This window comes from Bombus flavifrons, chromosome 9, assembly GCF_040668555.2.
Source record: "Bombus flavifrons isolate JBK064 chromosome 9, iyBomFlav1_principal, whole genome shotgun sequence".
Taxonomy (NCBI): Eukaryota; Metazoa; Arthropoda; class Insecta; order Hymenoptera; family Apidae; genus Bombus; species Bombus flavifrons.
Genome location: NC_138450.1, coordinates 13479421 through 13499742, shown reverse-complemented (window position 1 = coordinate 13499742; position 20322 = coordinate 13479421). Strand labels below are relative to the sequence as shown.

The 20322-nt window shown below is 38.4% G+C and overlaps 1 protein-coding gene across 1 annotated transcript in view; it reads left to right on the top strand.

Annotated features, from left to right (window-relative positions):
* The window catches only part of NLG-5 (neuroligin 5), a 38511-nt gene that overhangs the window by 4423 nt on the left and 13766 nt on the right, over nucleotides 1-20322 (top strand). Inside the window, exons 3-5 of the mRNA XM_069119572.1 lie at nucleotides 7649-7946; nucleotides 11267-11419; nucleotides 12533-12733. Of these exons, the coding sequence (XP_068975673.1) occupies nucleotides 7649-7946; nucleotides 11267-11419; nucleotides 12533-12733 (652 nt within the window). The remainder of the gene's footprint in view (nucleotides 1-7648; nucleotides 7947-11266; nucleotides 11420-12532; nucleotides 12734-20322) is intronic.

The following is a 20322-nucleotide window of genomic DNA, read 5'->3' as shown; positions in this document are numbered from 1 at the left end:
GAAACGATCGTATTTACAGATCGGTAGGGCAACGCGCTACGCCGACATAGCGAAACGATTGACATTGCGACGTTTCCCTCTTGTAGCACTCAATCGCGCGAAATGGAGCGAGCCAGGCGAACGAGAAACGAGCGAGTTGCAGCGCGTAATGTAAAGACCAGCAGGCGTCCCGGGCGAAAAACTTTTCTCGTTATCCATCCATCCAACGGGACTGGCCAGGCTAAAAACGCTCGGTAAATTACGGGTCCGCAGTTCAGCCGGAACGACCGCGCGCTCCCTCGTTTCCGTTCCGCGCGGAATCGCGCAAGATTTGACACCGTTCTCGTTGATTCTTTTTGCTCGAAACCGCCCTAACCTTCTGACGGCTATCGTTGGTTTTGCACAGTGAATTTCAGATATGAAGAACAAGAATTTTCTACGTGTCTTCGACAAATAGCTTGGTAAGCTTTTTTTTAGATGTAAACCAAAGAATATGATCGTAAGGAATACGAATAATACGTGACAGTTTAGAATAGAAAGCTCTGGATTTTTGTATCGTGCCAAACAGTATTTTCGTATTATGATGTTGTTTTATCATAAATACGATGGATTTTCTTTGAAAATTTAGTATTATTGATCATGGTAGTTAAAAATTCTGTTTATCAATTCCTTTCAGAAGCTTTTTAAAAGCACTCGTATTAAGTATTAATATTGAACATCCCGTAGACATTTATAGTGTGAAATATTGGAATATCAAAAATTTATACACCGGAAAGATCCCACTAAAATGTTGAAATTTTCCTTTTAAACCCATTTTTGAATCGATTATTAAATTTTTACGTATATATCGCCCAAAATAGTAAACAATTCTCTTTGATACCTCAACCGTGTACATAATTTTTTCGGTTGAAAAATTAAACGCCCAAGCGCAAACACAAGGAACGAACGTTTCACTTGTCTAAAGTAGTCGAATGAAGAACGAAGGACATGCGTGCTAAAACTGACCGTATATTCAAGCTAAATAACACGTTCTGCTATTTAACAAGTCCCTCTTCATACTCTGAAGACTCTATTATAGCTCGTTGGCTATTTTTCTTTCTTCATCAGCTACCCCTCGTTTAAATACGTTCTTCTCTTTTACCCGATCTATTACGGGACGAAGCAATTTTTTTGTCAGTCAGTCCTGGCCAGCAGGAATTGTTCGAATTCCACTTGGCGGGGTTGAAACTTTTCCATGCGCCACCGCGATAATGAGAATTACGATCACGTCTGCACGCGGATGGTTTCGAGGCAAAATTGCCGCCTGCAAAAAGGAATTATAATGATTCACCGATTAAGCAGTCGCCTCACGTATACACCGGATTGCGTATCTCTCTTTCCTACGATACTGGAGAGGACGAAGAGTGTAATAAGTGTGTTGTCTGGATCTTGATTCGGCTACACTATACAAACTTAAGATACATACCGTTGTCCTAAATTCGATGTATAGCGGACAAGTAAATTGTATAGGTCGAAACGAAAATCAAGAGTAACAAAATTACTTTGCAGATAGCACTTTCGACAAAATCAAGTTTAAAAACTTGTCACGTATAGACGAATTTGCATAATCGCAACTAGAGAGAACAGATAATCGATAGGAGATTATTCTAATACGACCCCACTGAATATCCAGGTTTATTAACTTAATGGATAATTAACTGTTGAAGTACTTTTTTGATCTCTGCCAAGTACGTACTTGCATCTATAATACTATATATCTTGTAGTTTCAATATGTCGTTACAGTCTCATAACAATGCTAATGAAATTTCAAAATATTTCGTATAACGCGACATATTCGTAAGAGGTATTTTCAAGTACGTAGTCGAATTTTTCGGTGAACCTTTGTGTACGTACCTGTGTATATTCACAAAATATAATACTTAAAATTATTGGGTTGACAACTAAGCGATTGTGGATGTTGTCATTATCACCTAACATTTCACTAGTCTAAAGTAACTGAAAGAAGGGCTAAGGACATGCGTACTAAAACTGACAGTATATTCAAGCTAAATAGCACGTTCTGCTATTGGATTGCGGATTTTGTCATTACCACCTAATGGCAAAATCCGCAATCACTTAGTTGCCAACCCAATATATCATATATATATATATATACAGGATGGTTGGTAACTGGTGGTACAAGCGGAAAGGGGGTGATTCTACGCGAAAAAAGAAGTCGAAAATATAGAATAAAAATTTTTCGTTTGAGGCTTTGTTTTCGAGAAAATCGACTTTAAATTTTTATCACGTCTCGTTATAACGGATCTCACTGTAGATTTTTAAAAAAATTAAAAAGAGAATGTTTATTCTATATTTTCGACTTCTTTTTTCGCGTAGAATCACCCCCTTTCCGCTTGTACCATCAGTTACCAACCACACTGTATATATTAAAGAATAAGCTTGGTACATATACCAACCACTCCGACTCTCTCGAAATACACAATTTATAAATAAAAACGAACTCTTATCAATCGTTCAGTAAATTCACACTTTCTAAACACTTTATTATACCATGCTTCGTAATTCACGATAAAAATTGTTCATAATTTCATGGCGAAGTACGCTTTTCGTTACTATCGATCGTATTACGTTAATCACGGGGTAATTACGGAGTTACGTTAGTCCGTCGCTCAAACAGTCTAATATGTGCACGGTGCATATGCCGCAGTCTGACAATAATAATGGTCGGCCGGTAATACCAACATAATTACGGAACGATGACATTACGTTAGCTACCCGGAACGATGGACATCGTATACACGTTGAACGTTGCTTGCCAGTAACTATGACCTACTAATAAAATATTTAACAGTTTACATGTCAATTGCTGATGACACGCGGTACAGTCGGGGCAGCTGTCACATCGCTGAGATTTTATGGATGATAAACTAACTTGCAAGTGGAAATGAAAATGTCTCGTCGAATTTTCCGTGGCGACGAGTTCACAACTCGTGGCTACTTCGCGTAGACTTTTATGGTTCAGTGGAAAATTTGCATCGTACCGAGAATGACGACGCTATCGTGGATGAGTTAGGAAAAAATTTACGTCTTTTAAGAAATTTAAGAGCGAAGTTATCGATGATCATTAATAAAGGAAAGGACAATTAAGAGGTACGAAAGATCGGTACCAATAGATTGTTAGAAGAATTTTTAAAGTTTAGGAATCGTAAATTGAACGTTAAGACGAGAGTAAAAGAAGAAAAACAGGGTAGATTTTTTAAAGGATTTTGTTTTAAATTAGGTAATTAGAATGTTTGGAAATGACGATATTGAAAGATCGTTGAAATAAGAACGAATTTTTAGAGTTGGAAGATTATAAGCTTAATTAAAATAATAAAAAGTTGGGAGAACGGTCAGAAAGAAATAAAAGTAGATTTTTAAGGGATCTAACGTTAAGGTCACCTAACGCTACTTACCGTTTCCTTAACGCAAAATCATTCTGCTCCTCCCAAGGTATTCGAGCTTTTTTTCTAACCGTCTCCAATTTCCATTAGACTCACGAAGTTCGACTTTCCCTCCCCAACGAATTAAATTTACGAGAATTCGAGGGTAATACGGCCGGAACCATATCTCGAGGAACAGTGTAATTTCACAGGATACGGGCCGTGTGTACGAGATCTTTCTTTCTTTCATGAGGGCATTAGCGGAAAATTGCTCGGCTCGAAGCAGGGCAGCATAAGTACAGCTTCTCCATAAACTAAGAAGGCACCGTCTTGGATTTTCTAGTCGATCTATTTATCGCCGTGGCCCAGATCTGCTCTTTAATTCTTAAGCACGACCGTTCGACGCGTTTGTGCGTCTATGAACGCATTACGCAGTCCAAGTTGCACTAAGCGAGCGCTATTTTTTTTTTTTACTCTCGCGCTTTAATACGAGCTTTCAGCGTTATTCTTCTCTTGCTTTTTCCTCTTCTTTTTTTTTTTTTACCATTTTTTCCCCTCTCGAGGACAATGAAATATTTTTGTCCGGAGCACAACAGCGCGTAAATATTTGTGGTTTTCTGCGGACTCGCGAGATATTGGCGCGAAAATATATTTCGAAAATTATTTTAATGTCGTTGGGACTCGAGTGGACGACATCTCTTTTCACTGGGAAATTGCCGTGGAAATATGCATTTTATCAAATTGACGTAATAAAGAGGCTGTCCATTGCGATTGTTTGAACGTTTTAGAAAGATAGTTCACGCGTTGTTGTATGGTCGTTTCGAGGGGATTTTTCACGGGTCTCTCCCTTCTCGTGACCACAAAATGGAATTTTTTCATTCAACACCGCGGGAGTTGGCGTCAATTTTTGCTCGCAACGGTTTTCAAAAATTATACTCGGGTTAAAAAGTACAGAAGGAAGCGCTTTTATATCACATGTAAGGGCTATCCGAATGAAAGCAAACTCGTATCACTAATAGTGTTTCAGCTTTTCGTGCCACCGCGAGCGTATAATTTATTTTACCCTATATACATACAAGTCCCTTTAATTTTCTGATCTTTATGAAATTTTAGTATAAAACACATTCGAAATTTTAATTACGCGCCAAATTTATAAAAGTTTCCAGTAATTATGTTTAACATTACTACTCGCTCGTTCGTTTTTCTATTTAATTTTCAATTTCGTCTGACAATGAGTGCGTTTTAATAAACGTTTCTATAAAATTACGATAATTTATTTTTATAATAGATTGTAGAAAATATAAGAATAATAAACAAATAACAAGAGAACGAAATAAATTGAAACGAGAAAATAGTGCAACAATATTGTAACAGTGTAATATAGGTCCATCTACGATCAGACGTATCACTAGTAGAGTAAGTGATACAAATATCGTTCTGAAGCGTCTTATTTTTCACGCGTTCGTCGAATATTTTAATCGACCATTTTTACAACACATTCTTCCGCGTTTCATGCGTTTCAAGTGTCGCAGCGATGGTAAACCAGAACACGGAGCACACATCGGCATCCGACTCGTTACAAATTTTAAAATCAACGCATCGAGCGCTCGATTTTCCTGGAATCAAAGTCCCGCAGCAAACCGAAATGAAAGCGAAAAAAGGACCAGAAAGAACACAGGCAGAGCCAAGATAAAAGAATAAACAGAGAGGGATGATAATTGCGTGGGTGTACCAACAGAAATCAATCGCGCGACGACGAGGGAAATCAATGACCCCGCGGGAATAAATAACGCATCAACAACGTTGCTTCATAGACGTTTTCACCAACATGAACGCTGATTGTCGACGCTGCAACGCCAGGTGAAGGTCGTTAATTTTTTACGGACTCGAAAACACAAGCGCGAACGAGGTCGAATCGAATCGTCAGGGCGCTTCTTTTTTTTTTTCATTTAAATATTTTCTCCACCCTCGTCGATTTTTCCCCGCGATCGAACATTCGCTCCCATTACAATTATCTTTTTCTCTCTTCTTTGCGTGTTTTCTTTTCTTCCTTTTTTTAAATAAAATCCCGAACCGAACTCAATCGGAGCCCGTGGTTTCAAAATTAACGCAAAGTCATCAGCTTCTGAGCATTGGTATGCGTGGTATATTTTTGGTCATCGAACTTTCGTTGTTTCCGAGCGTCATGGAGAAGCGTTATTTTTTGATGGACCTGTTTGATTACCGGGCTTATAGAATTTCCGCACACGAATATTTTCACAATCGGAAAAACCAGAGGGAAAAATGGCGAGGAAAGAACAGAGGCAGTGGATGAATAAAAGCGGAAGATAAAAGAGAAACGACAAAGGATAAAAGTGGAATAAAGAAACAAGGAAAGAAAGGGAGAAAATTAAGACGATAAAGAAAGAAAGCATTTGATTCGTTTGAACATAATTTATTTTTGCACGTCAAATTGACAATGGTAAAAAATCCAAGCATTGAAATGTCCTACTTAAGTAGAAAATGGAAAGTGGGCAGGGATGGTGTAAAAATAATTTTAATCGAATTTATCTTGTTCTTTCATTTTTCATTTTTTCGTAGTATATTACATTCTTATCAATATCAGTTCCATGGCACTGATATTATAAATCCTCGATAAAAACTTATCTTCCATTATAAAATTCCTTTCGACAGCGTTCAAGATAGAAAATGCCATAATTATAGAGGGCTGGAGGGTAGAAACAAGGTCGAGGGGCAAGAATTTTTTTCACGTCTTTCCAACATTGTCAGCTTGCTCTCTTTATCATTCTCCGGGTAACATCGCGAATCCTCCAGTTAATGGGAATTCGTGATTTTGAACTCGATGCGGCTCCATCGTCCTTCTCAATAGGGGTGGAAAAGAAGAGGCGAAAGTTCACCTCTCACGGCCACCAACCGGAGGTGCAATTAACGTCGACGCGCACCAAACGAGATTTATTAGCCCTTCTGGTATAATTGCTTCCAAGAATGTCAATGTTTTCTCCATCCCTTTTCTCTCCTTCTTTTTTCTTTCTCTTCCATTCTCCTTCTCTCTCTCTCTCTCTCTCTCTCTCTCTCTCTCTCTGCGCAATTACATCTAGCGAAAGCAATTATCGAGTTTCGTTAACGGCCACACGCAAACGTCTCGCGAATTTATACCGTTCTCTGAAGCGATTGATTGGAAATAAAAATGTTTGTACCTCAACGTTGTATCCATAGTTTCATGTATCCACGATAAATATACATGGGCGTTTAGAAACATGTGCGGAGTGTGGAAAAAGCGGTGGAAATAGCATTGAATATGCACATACGTATGCGAGTACAGTGGCTCGCAAAAGTATTCGAACACTCGCCGTAGAAAATTTTTATGAATTGCTTGTGTCATTTTAATTTCAACTTCGATACGGCATTGCAATTATATCGGTCGAAGCCAAGCAAAAGTCACGGTACATAACGCGGAGAAAAGCTTAGTAGCGCATAGTGTAATGGTAAAATAGAGCGTCAAAGTTTGAAAATGTATTCAATAATTAACGAATATTTAAATTACTATTAATTAGTGAATTAAAAACTCTTTTCTACGATAATTCTTGTCTTTTTTTCGTCAAATTTCTGTCTTCCTAAAAGAAAATTTCGGTTGTTCGAAAGGAGAGACAGAAATCGATCGTTCGATGAGAGAAACTGCGATGCTCATGGATTGCCGGGAATCCAGCAGATCTTCTCGTCAAGCAGAGATAATCGAAACGCAGGGGGTAATTAGGTAATTAGTTTTCGGAACAGGAACATCCGAGCCACGTTTATGTACATAAAATAGAGGATTTACATCTAACTGTGTGTTCCCGGGCAGAGATATTACCGCCAGAGATCTCGCTATCTGGTCTGCGCACACCGAATTCAAGTAACGAGGTACTTTTGTGGTTATTAGAGTCTGTCGAAATTCATATAGCTAATCGAAAATCCCATCTATCGGCGAATGTGATTTCAGGATCGTATCTATGAATTATTGGAAACTTATATATACAGTGGCGAATAAAAGACGGTTTAAAATTATCGCTACTTTTCTCTACGAGTTTTACTAACTTTTCTACTAGACATTTTTTACTATTTTCATAAGATATCTACAAAAATCTATTTTCAAATACTTTTTTCGATTACAGTCGTTTCGTGTGTGAAGTTGATAAAATCATCCAAGCTTTCATTCCTTTGATATATATTTTTTGACAATACATAGTATCTCGTGTATCTGTCGCAGGATTTGAACAGCAGGCACTTAGATCCCGTAGAAGTGTTCCGGGGTATACCGTACGCGGCACCTCCCGTAGGAGATTTACGTTTTCGACCACCGATATCGCCGATCCCCTGGGACGGCATCAAACTGGCGGATTCCTTCGGCGCGGTTTGCCCCCAGCACTTTCCGGACATCAGCAATGACACAGCTGCTTTGTTGCAAATGCCTCTAGGCAGATACCAACAGCTGAAACGTTTGTACATGTTCCTGACCAACCAGAGCGAGGACTGCCTGTTTTTGAACCTGTACATACCCGGCAGTGGTAAGTAGAAGAAAACTCTGTGTTACGTTTCTCCTTTTCTTTCTTCTTGTTTTTACTTGCGTAACAAGCCTACTTTAATCATTTTTATATTTTATTACTTTCTAGATGTTGAGAATAAAATGTCAACATCTAGAATATACAGCGTAGACAGTGCTTTTGCAACTAATCGCGAAACGCATTGTTTGAATAACCGAATAACTTTACTTTTATATGGAAAAAGGACAATTCACGTTTTTATCACTGTTGGAAATAAATCACAGGAAAGCGGTTTATTACATTGGAACACAAAAATTGTCTCTTTTTCATAAGTAACACTCTGGAACTCCTCTTTCCATTTTTCCTCTCCTTTCTCTCTGTTTCTCTTTTTCTTTTTTTTTTTTTTTTGGTTCATTGCGTAATTAACAAACTTATATCCAACATTCGCGGAAAAACGCCAGGGTAACGTCACGAGTTGCTGACATAACGTTAATGAGGGAGAATAAAAGGAAAGACGAGGGAATATGTGTCGCGCATTAAGTATCTAATTAAACGCGCGAATCTCGCCTTTATATTCGCAAGATTCCAGGTGTAATGCTCGTAATTAATTAGCACGCGTTAATAACACACGGCCAGGAAATTTCGAGCCTGCCACCTATCGTCTGTTTATGGAATAATACGATATTACGAAACAAGTTACTTCCTCGAGTAATTAGTTCCCAAGTAATTACGACCTTTATGCCTGGTATTGTCGCGAAAGTAAAAGCCGCCTCGTATATCATTCGATGAACGTCGTAGTCGAATTTACGAGGGAAAATTCACGTCGGTCGAATTTACGTCAACGTTGAAAATTCATTGCAATCTATTAGTTTTTTAAATAAATTTCTATTGACAAATACTTGGATATATGGCGAAAAATAATTTCCATATGGTCAGCAAATATTTCTTAATTAATTATTGCGTACGGTTTTTATACAAGCTTCTCCTGATGTCCAAAGAGTTTGCACTTGCTTATTTTTAGACGTATTTCCGAACGAATGACTACTCCTCTTGTTCTGCATCTATAAATTACTCGATGGGAAGAAAAAGAGAGAAATAACGTGTGAACACGGAGGACGAAATTGCACGATGAAAAGTTGAGATTGGAATTAAAAGTTTGCCTTTCGTGGTCTTCCCCGGGAATTTGATGGCAGCGAAATACGCATTTGTTATGTAATAACGTGTTTCAACATGGGATAAAGTAGATTGCAAATGAAGTAATGACAAACAAGAGAAAAGTATAAAGAAGAGAAAATAAAAATTAGTAACAAGATACAATGGAAATACTCGAAATTGCACGAACACTTTTTGTTTTACATGAAATGCAATTTCTATGCAAACACGCGTATAACGTATGACCCTCGTTGGAGTTATACATCGTAAATAGATATAGAGTAACGGTATATCTTAGTCGTGGCCAATTCTGGTCTTGATCAACCACACATTACCACGCCAGGTCTTCTCTCCATTTGGAAAAAAATCCGGTTCACGATAACGAGCGAAATACTCGTTTTATTTTCCCTCTGTTTCACCACACAAACCGTGTATCATCCCAATCAACGATTTAGCCGAATTTTTTTCACCGGTGTCTCTCCCTTGTACACGATGGAACACAAGCTGGGGCGGAAAGGGGGATGGTTGTTACGTAATCGAGGAAATCGCGAGGGAGCTTCACCGTTGTTGTTTCGCCGTTTTCGATCAGGCGAGCCGCTGCCAATTAAATCGGTCGAGCGGATTGTAACGCGATAGAGAAATTGAATTTTCGACGAAACCAATAAAACCGTCGTCGCCCGCTAATCGCTTCGCGTCCGTTTCCGCTATAGCAACCGGTTAAAGAGCGATTTGGCCGTGATTGGAGCGCGATTAACGATACCTGGTCAACGTGATATTACGGTGACAAGTAAACGGATAACAGGCGGAATTAATCGCGCAGAAAATCGATTTCAATCGACCATTGAATCTCTTCTGGTGTTCTAAAAATTCCTGAAAGAAAGAAATCGGAATACAGTTGATTTATATTTTTCGCGCGAAACAGAGTGGAATTTTCGTATTGGATTTTTTTTTTTTTTTTTTTTTTTTTATAACGTGATAATGATTTTTGAGTTTGAAAGTATATACGATGCTTTAGTTTAGTTTGCCTGGAAGTTTTATTTTACATACTCGTCGGAGTTTATTTTATGATGTACTTGATGGTAGTTTTTATGATACGGTTTGCGGTTATGGGAGGAATTTATTATGTGCATAAACTTCGTACAGGTTCCTGTAAGCGTGAACAAATCGATATACCTGTGTACACGGGGATAATGTAATATTTGAATTTGTCATAAATTTCTCTTTATTTATTATGACGAAACAAATTTTAATTATTGGGTATTGAAAATTATCGTAATACTCTAAATCAAATGGACGAAATAATTCTTGGTATAAAGTAAAAATGTTTGGTTGTTTCAAGGAAGAAAACTATTCTTTCCTGTAGTACTTCGATTTCTTTACAAAAAGAGAATGAGGTAAAACTCGAATAAAAGCGTATAATCTAGAATAGGCAAATATGAATAATATTTCTTAATACTGAAAATGTGTTAAAGGATACATGCAAAATGTAACGTAATAAAATTATATTTTCCAAGTTAATAAACACAAGCTGTACGCGTGGAGAAATGCAGAAGTTATTGCAACGTAACTCACCATTACTAGGGGTAACAAGCCGTGCACTTGGAGCAAACTGACACCACGCTGTTCCGGACGTAAAACCACCCCTTGCGTCTAATGAATTTAAATCCAGCCAATTCAACCTGCTCGTCGTTCTTCCCCGGTCTGAGAGTTTCCCTTATGAAATCGCCCAACGATCTCTTATCATTTAATTACGCGTTGTTTCACGGTAGAAGGACACTTTTGGAGGTGGCGTTAATGATGAACGACGTGTTTTCGAAATATATGGGCTACGTGAATGCAGGCTGGATTATTACCATGGTAATAAATCATTGTAAGATCGATTGATCTCGATAACGAGGTAATGGCTTGAGTTGTCAAGGTAAATCGAATGTTACGTTACGTATTAAAGATCTGACTCGCGCATCTCTTCGACGAATCAGCTTGTGATTCGTTAATTAAATTGATATCGTTAAACGGAAATATTATATCGCTTGGTCAAAAATATTTCTTCAAAATATATTAATATAGGGAGGGAGATATCGAGATTTTATGAAATACTATTAGTACAGATTACAATATTTTAATAATAATCCACATATAATCGCGATATTAATAACAGTAGATTTCAGAACTGAAATTATGAAATTGCGTAGGGTCTCGAGGACTAGAAGCACCATACGCTGTGATGGTGTACGTTCACGGTGAAAGTTTCGAATGGGGAACGGGAAACATCTACGATGGGTCCGTTTTGGCAAGCGCTGGACACGTCATAGTAATCACCCTTAATTATCGTCTTGGGATCTTAGGTACGTATCATTTTTATACATATAACGAGAATTATAATTTTTAACCAACGAATAAATCGCTTCTTTCCACGGTGATATTATTATAGCGATGATAAATAGCCAAGACAATATTTTTCAGGTTCAGATACGTGTACACGTAATATCAAAATTACGCAACGACAACATACAGACGCATTCAAGTTGCAGGCTTTGCCATTATTTTCCTTAATCGATCGCACATAAAATCGGAAGAAAAAAGCACGTGTATTCACGTAACGCCATTTTTATTCGCGAAAACTGAAAACGTAAAATGAAAGTAAAAAACTGTAAGTTCTCATGAATAATGCAGGGTAAATAAGAAAACACAAATAAAGCAGGAACACCGAATAAATAATTCATCCAACTCGGATGAATTCTTATTCCCCAAAAGCTTGCTCATTATTCATTTGCCGCGTTAAACTCTGTCCAAACGAAACGTACACACGTGCACGGCTCTATAGCAGAAACACAAACGACACGGTCGCATTATTTAACGTTATAATTGCGCGCGTCCAACGGTCGTATAAATCCATCCGATAGCAGATTAATATTTTACGGTTCCTTTAGTATATTCAATTACGGTATCCGTGAATGTAGAAACAAACTGTTCCCTATGGTATCCGTTTTCCTGTAATCGAACGGCACTCAGATATCCGGCATAACTTTGTCGTGGAATTAAGCACGATGAAAAAAAGATAGATCTCATTTGCGATATAAATTGTATTTTAATTGTACATCACTTTATAACATGAAACCGAATAACGATAAATTACGATAACGATAGAAACAGTAAATAAGAAAAGATTTATTTTTAATATGTGAAATTGACCAGATTGTTATTATAATATCGAATATAGATTCTTTATCGTCTAACGTTTCAAATTAGTTGATAAGTTCCTAATGACTCTTCGGATACACATAAATTTCGTAAATGTATTAATATCTATGAATAAATAGTAAGAGAATCGAAGAATATTCGAAGACAGAAATGAGAGTAAATTTTTACTCAAATGGAAAAGAAAATTAGCATAATATTGTACATATTTCTTTGATAAATAAATAAGGTAGAGTCAAGTATGGTTGGAAATGCTCCAGGTTTCTTGAGGACTCGTCCGTATCCAGACAGAACGCCAGGATCTGGTGGAAATCTGGCCTTGAAGGATATCGCTATGGGACTACGCTGGGTACGTGAAAATATCGCTGCCTTTGGAGGCGATCCGACAAAAATCACGTTGATTGGACACGATACCGGAGCTGCGCTGGTGAACCTTCTTCTACTTGCTCCTTATGGCAAGGGTGAGCGAATTGAATTTTATTCTGTGCAATACTCGCAGCAAGATAAAATGACACACGAACGCGTTATTTCTAAAGAAACGCCTCGTCTTTCTTCTCCTCTATCCTACACGTTATAAAACACGCGAACACGACGTCAAAAATTAAACTTTCTGCCTCGCATTACTTAAGAGAGTTAGACTTAATCTTTGATGTATTCTTGAACATCTTTCGTATAATATTTCTTCATAATTCTTGATAAAATAGGATCTTTGTCTCGCTCGTTTAACCCTCCTACGATCCTCCAACTTTTCTATTTCAATCTTGCTCTCATTCTGGCAAACAAACAAGATTTGCAATGTTTCAGGAAAATGTCTAACATGTACAATTGAAACAAGAAATCGCGCGTATCGGTAAGAGTTTTTAAGAACTTGAGATACTTATTAACACGAGAAAATTACCATTGGACTGAAAATGAAAGAACGCAGAAAGATTTAAAAAAACACACACATTTTCCCTAATTCGTTTTTTCAGAGGAAAACTTTCTCTCCGATAAAATATACATTTTTCTTCTGCTTTGTGTTACACATTACAGAATACACCAACACGGTGATATAATCTGGAATTCCGATGAGCATTAAACGCTTGTTTTCCAAAAACTAAACACATTCGGCCGTGTCGAAGACAAATTGCGAGAGTCGGAGGGCCGACCACGATGACGAAGGACCGTACAATAACAAGCGGCATGGATGAAAATCGATTCGAAATAGAGCAGAAATATCGCGTGTCGGTCGCGATTAGGCGAGATCCTGGCTACCCGACACTCGATAGATTAATCGGCAAGAGATTAGTCTGGCAAACCCGACCGGATCGACGATCGAGATAGTACGACATCTCACGTGGGGTGGGAGCAGGGGACAAAGGGAAGAGGGATGAAAAAAATCGTGCGTATTGATCTCGCGTGGATAGTGACAAATTACGTGGCTTCGTTTTATTCCTCGAGAATCGAAAATGTATTTTTTATTGGACTCTCTCTGTAGTACAGATTGGACGTTCCACTTTTTGGCTTTAACTACTGGAATTTGGTTTTTCATAGTTGGCGGGATTTACCCGATGGGGTCGTGATATTCCTGGTATTTTTTCATTCACTTTGCTTTGTGCGATTAGTGTACAGTTAAGAAGAGAAAATGGGTTTCAATGAAGAGAGATATTTCGTTTGACATTTTTGGAAAATGGTAAGACTGGTTCTGTCGGTTGATGAAATAGTTTGTTAATTGTTGGTTAAGTTATAGTAAAGAGTTAGACTACGTTCCTGAAGCTAATTCAATTTGTCTGGAGATTGGTTTAATTTGGATTTCGATTATCGATGAAAGGTCTATCAAACTTTTACAATTTCTATGTTAAATATTATTTAGATAGAGCAGTTGGTACTTATTATAATTAATTCACTGAGAATTGTCCGATGTTAAAGGATTTGAACAAAATGAGAACAGATAAGCACAGAAACGTCGACGTGCTTCTAAGACAAATATACATGCACAGCTGAAGTGCAGCGTAAATATTCGTAAAGTATAATATTGCTATAGAAACTCGAGCAACGCGTAGGAACATTAATTATACTTTGAAACTGCGCTGATCTGCGAAATAAAGCACGCTTATTTATCAATGAATAATTAAGAGCACAGCACATGTGCTCCTGTTATTATTTTATTTTCTTACTGGCAAGAACATTGACACTTCCTCACGAAGTTCTCGTTAATATTAAGACGCACTAGAGATCGATTATTCCCCTTGTTCGTTGTCGATGGAAAATAATCTATCATCCCATCCGTTTCTCTTTAATGATAGTTTGCGAAAATATTCTCTAACATAATAAAATACTAGAATGTGAATAACTGAAAACAGAATTTCAGTAACAACAATAAACCCAAAGAAAAGAAATACCAAAAAGAAACGGATTCCAGAAATAAAATATAATAGCCAAAGGAATTCTGACAAAGAAGAAATACCGAAAACGCTGAAGCAGAAATACCGATAAAATAAAAGACCTCGGAGCAATAGTCACAGCACTAAGAGAAATACCAACGATAAAAGGATCGTGCGAAACTAATAAAAGATACCATTTTCGCAATTAATAACACGACGAGTTACGTTTAAAGACTTCTTAAGGAAAGAAGGATATTCAAAGCTCGAAGATTTCCTAAGAGACCGAAATATATGCGAGAGAAATCCGTGAAGAGCAGCATTAGCGTATTCAATAGCAGGTAAACCATCGGGCACTCGATACCGCATTAGTTTCAACTACAAGATCCACCCGAAAGGAACGACGAAATTTAAAACCGAAATCCACTCGGTGAATACCGTGGAGCTGTAGCACCGTAACAGGACTAAACCGTACGTACCACTACCGTGGCACTCGAGGATGCATTTTGTTACAAGTCGATATCCGAATCGGTTTTCGAGATACGAGGCACGAAAATCGGAGCACGTCGAGTGCACGGAGAGCGTTGAATGGTGGGCGAAATTTCGTGACCCACTTCTTTCCTTTGGAAATGCGTACGCGTCGCCCTTATAATAGTAGGGAAAAAAGCGCTGACTCAGCGGCTGTCACCGACCACTGCATACGTGCCAGGCTTGGGACAGGTCAGTAAGCGCAACCGTAAAGGAACAGCAAAAATGATGTTTCCTTCGACAATATCTTCGGGACAAGAAATCGTATCAACATGAAACGGAAAGCATTTTAAAAGGTACGGTTTGAAGTCTGCAGAAGGGGTTGTGAAAATAAAATATCGATGCATCTTTGTTTGAAGGAGAATGCAGCAGTAGTTTTAATGGCTTCGATGGATTCAAAAAAAAAAACGTTAGGATTAGAGCGAAGAATTTTTTCTCCATAAAAGGAGATTTTCATAGCTCGGTGTATTTTTCTAGGTTACTCGAAGTATATCTATTTTCCTCTCAAATTCCAATTCGAAAAGTGTTCAAGCGAAACTCTCGGTAATTATAAATAAATATTAAAAGTATTCACATTCGTTGAGGGTTCGACGCTCCATAATTATGTACATCGCGGCTGGTTATGTAAATTACTATTTCTAAGGTGTACTACTTAATATTATAACGAGTACTATACGAGTACCTTCGCGTATTACGTGCACTTTTACACCATTAAATTTTCCATATAAGCATAATGATCCAAAGTAATAACTCTAACAACCACATATGCTCGATACGACGATAAAACTTCTCGGCAAGAAAGAAATACAGAAGAATGGTAAATTCTCTTCGTTTTTGTTCGATATAAAGAAAGCCCTTGAAATCACGTATACAAAATACACGAAAAACGTCCGTAAGAAACGAATGTTTCGCAGCCTCGGCAACAGACCGTAATTTCCTGGAACTTCCTCGAAATTCGCCAGTTGGAAATGGCGTCAACGGGAGCGAGGCAGAAGCATAAAAGTAGAGGCGCGCATCAGCTTGATTCCTCGATTTCCAGCATCACCATCGGCCGAGTGGATTTTTACCCGCGTTTCCACGACGCGTCGGAAGAGCCTCGTTGCCTCGTTTTATTCACAGGAAGTCGCTCGTTGCTGGCGTATCGAGGTCGAAAAAGCGAGCAAAGAAAGAAAGAGAAATAGGAACGGTGGTTGAAGAGTTGCCGTGTTGCAACCTTGGGCAACGAAGGAAAAGCTGTTTTCCTCCTTTTCCTGCTAGCTTCTGGAACGGAGACAGCGTGTTCCCGGAGCTGCAAAGGCCAGGCCGAAGACGTAAACTGTTTGGTAACATTTCCGGTGCAACCGGAACCCGGCTGGAAATGGCCGAGAAGCGGCATGGATCCTGTTCAGACAGCCGCAAGCATTCGAAGCAACTCTCTCTCGCGTCTGTCCTGTCTGTTTGTTTTATCCCGTTCCGACCGCCGTGGCGTCTGGTTCTCTGAACACGAGAACGCTTCATACAGTGCTAGGACTTGAAGCATCTCTCGCTTTGTTGCTCGGTATATAATGGCCGTTTGTATTGACGAAGGAATGCGCTTTTCAGCGGTTTCAAAGTATACGTGCAATTTGCATAACACGATCCTTTCGCAGCTTTTCTAACGCTAATACTATCAACACAATGGTGGTTAGAACGGTTGATTCGTAATTAAGAATTCGTCACAGCAATTTTGTACATTCGCAACGGTGTATTTTGGAGAATTCAAACGATGTTTCACTTTAGAAGCTTATATTGTGTCGCATTCAAGTTGTACAATTTTAACGCCATTGCGATATCAAATATAACGATAATTTTTAAATAATCGCATTTGTATGATCGCGTAAATGCTTCATTCTCTATATTCCTTCGATTATCGTTGATCTCACAAAATACAGCATCGTAAACACTTGCAAGAAAATTTCTATTAGAGTTACATTCAAACGGAATTACTGGTCTAGAAACTTGAACAACCGCTGTACATGATATAACATGCTAAAATACCAATATCGTTTCTTTGAACAAAAATCAACCAGCAAAAACTCTTTTAAGATAAAAATACGTGTTAGTAAAATTCTCTTAGACTTGCAACTTTTTTTAAATAGATACAGTATTTTTCAAAGATCTTACAAGAGTAACCAATCAATCCAAGTGGATTTCAGTCTCTTCTGGCCTCACTTTTTCACCATGCAAAGTCGTTTAAATCGTGCGTCCACCTAATATTTCGCTGATTTGTCACGAATTTCTTTAGCTGGTCGCGTACTGTGTAGTCCGGTCGATTCGAAAGCAGAAGAACCGATGCAACTGGCGCGTATTGAGTCAGCCAATTGCCAGGAATCACGGTCCACTGCTCCCGTCATTACTCGCGAAACCAATCGTTCGTGCACACGAAGTATAGGCGAGAAACAGCACTGGAATAGCGACGGACTAATCGATAAAAAAGAAAAACGAACGAAGGACTCGTGAGTAACTCTTAGCAGAGGCGATAGCCTTCCTTTAAAAACCAATCGATTTGGTAAAAAAGAGAATCTTATATACTGCTCATCAAAGCTTTAAAACTGGCTAACAATAAGAACTTTTCACTCTCGTACACTACCATCTATAAGTATTTGAACGTTTCAGTGAATCTGTATATGTAATATTACGCGAATTTTAGCAAAGCGTCGGTAAAACGTTTTATCAAACTAAAAGTGAATCAATAATGAGAGTCAACGCTGGCTATCTTTTTATAGAATCGCCAGAGTATAAATCTAAATTATCTACCGAGAAGACAAAAGTATTTGGACCAGTTACCATAAAAAGTATCGCGTTCCCGTTGTCTTGTCGAATTGCAAACATAAATTTTTAATTAAACGATCCAAGTCAATAGCTAAGTGAATAGCTAAGATATCCATCGTCATCAGTTTCAATCTGCGTCCTCTGCTCTCGTCCCAATTAACTTGATACGCTTGCGAACGCTCTACTCTCTCAAGATCTGCAATCGTATGCTCCACATCGCTTCGCTTCGCTATCGTCGAGATTAATAAATCCCTTGTAAAATTCATCGATATTGTTAAAATCCGCCACTTCCATTCCATTTAATCGACGAAATTGCAAATCGTTTTATACAACACGTACAATATGCATATAAAAGTTTTCTACGACAGGACTTCGAATACTTTCGTGAACTTAGCGAAATGATGTAATATAGCGGAACAAAATTTCATAAATTTTATCCCAATAACTTCTATTAAAGTAGAACGTATTAAAATCCGCGGTTATCCAACCAACTTCAAATTACTCCATCGCAGTTTACGAAACCTCGTGTCTCCGCTGACGTACCAATCAGAAACGTTTTAACTCGAGGCTTAAATTACCCTATTTCGTATCTCGAGGGTAAAATCAGTTCTCCATCGGGAAAGGTTTAACGCATCTTTTAATCCACTTGAAAAACTAGCAGCGCCAACTCATAATGAACCCTTCTCGGTCCAATTAACAGCACGACACGAAGAGCTTGGCAATTTCGCCGGCAGGATCGAAAGTAAATCAAAGTTTGAGCACGATAGCAACGCAGTATCAGGTGGGTTTAATTTATCGCGGTTATTCCCGCTATATAATATTATACGCGGTTTTCTGAATCGGAAATTCCATCGTCGTCGGCATCTCTGCCTCGATTCTATTCGCGACAGCTTCGTTTCTTATCGTTTTCGTCCTCGACCTTATGAAACGGTGCATCTTGCATACAAATCGGCTGATTCGTGAAGATTTCAGAGTCTCCGGTGTTCGACACCTCGTACAGATTATTTCGACCGTTTTCTTCGGCCTGAAGATCGCGTACGATTTACGAACTTTGCGAATCGCTCGAGATGCGAGTCATAAACGCGCGTTACAACTGCATTTTGCGATTATATGTTCAGAAAATTTTTAGACTTTTCGATCTTTAACTTTGGTAATTTCAGGATTATTTTGCGACAATTAATGGGTTACGTTTTATAGAATCGAAGTATGAAACGATGATATCGATCGTGAATGTCGGTTATCGGTTAATTAAACGTACAAAGTATTCGATTGCTCAAAAAATCTTGATGAGAGAGTAAAAGAGCCTTAAAAACATCTGTTTCCTTCTTTTTTCCTCCTATAAATCGATGATTGGTCGCAGAGAGAGAAGGGTAGTAGCGATATTCCGATAGGTTATCAAAGATTATTAATTAATTGAGGGACAGCAGCAGACGATAATGGGGCAAGGTGTTCTTCGTTCGAGTTCCAACACTTTGAAATTAACGATTCGGTCTATTGTAATTCATGAACCGCCTTCCGCGTGCACCAATTGTAAAGTAAGAAGTTCCGATATTTAGGGGTGGAGCGTGATTGAAATAATCGCTGTGATCCGGTGTCTCCGAGTTGGCTATGCGCCACGGAATATCGAGGAAGTTTCGAATGCTCGGTATTTGAGAAGATTTTTGGAATAACACGCCGAAGAAAGTTTCGAGGAAGTTGGAATATTCGATAACCGAACGAGATTTCCAACAGCTTATGTACCGTAAGACGAATGGCAATGGAGACGAGTTAAATTGTTCGGCGAATATCGTCGAATACAATTCTAATTTGGTATTTATTCGCGTATTTAGATCAACTTCCTCTAGATCGCGATTATACCGGTTTGAAGACGCTAAAGACATTGATAAATATTGAATGTAAATATTCTATGTTTTAACTCTTTATACTCCGAAATATCATTAATCGTTTTCGTAAAATTACGAATTTATCTAAACGTCCGCAGTGTATACCTCTTTTTTCCATCTTCCAGTTTCCATCCTCTTCGAGGTACCATCTTCAAGTTTGACTATTTTATTTCTTTAGTGAGGTCAGTGGGGTGTTCTTTTTAGTCTTCTTTCTATCAGAGTTTTGCTCGCTTCAACAGCCAGGTGGTTTAGATGTGTTGCCGTTCTTTCCTTGTATTTTTCTGCGTACCTGCCGATTTCTTCTTTGACCGTTGGTATTTTTAAGTTTTTGCGTATATCCTCGTTCCTGACATATCATAGGGCGTTGACTATTGTTCCCAGTATCTTCGATTGTAGCGACTCTAGTTTATTTACGTGGCTCATTGCTGCTGTCCCCTATAGCGGTATTCCGTACGTCCAACTTGGTTTTATTATCGTTTTGTAGATTTT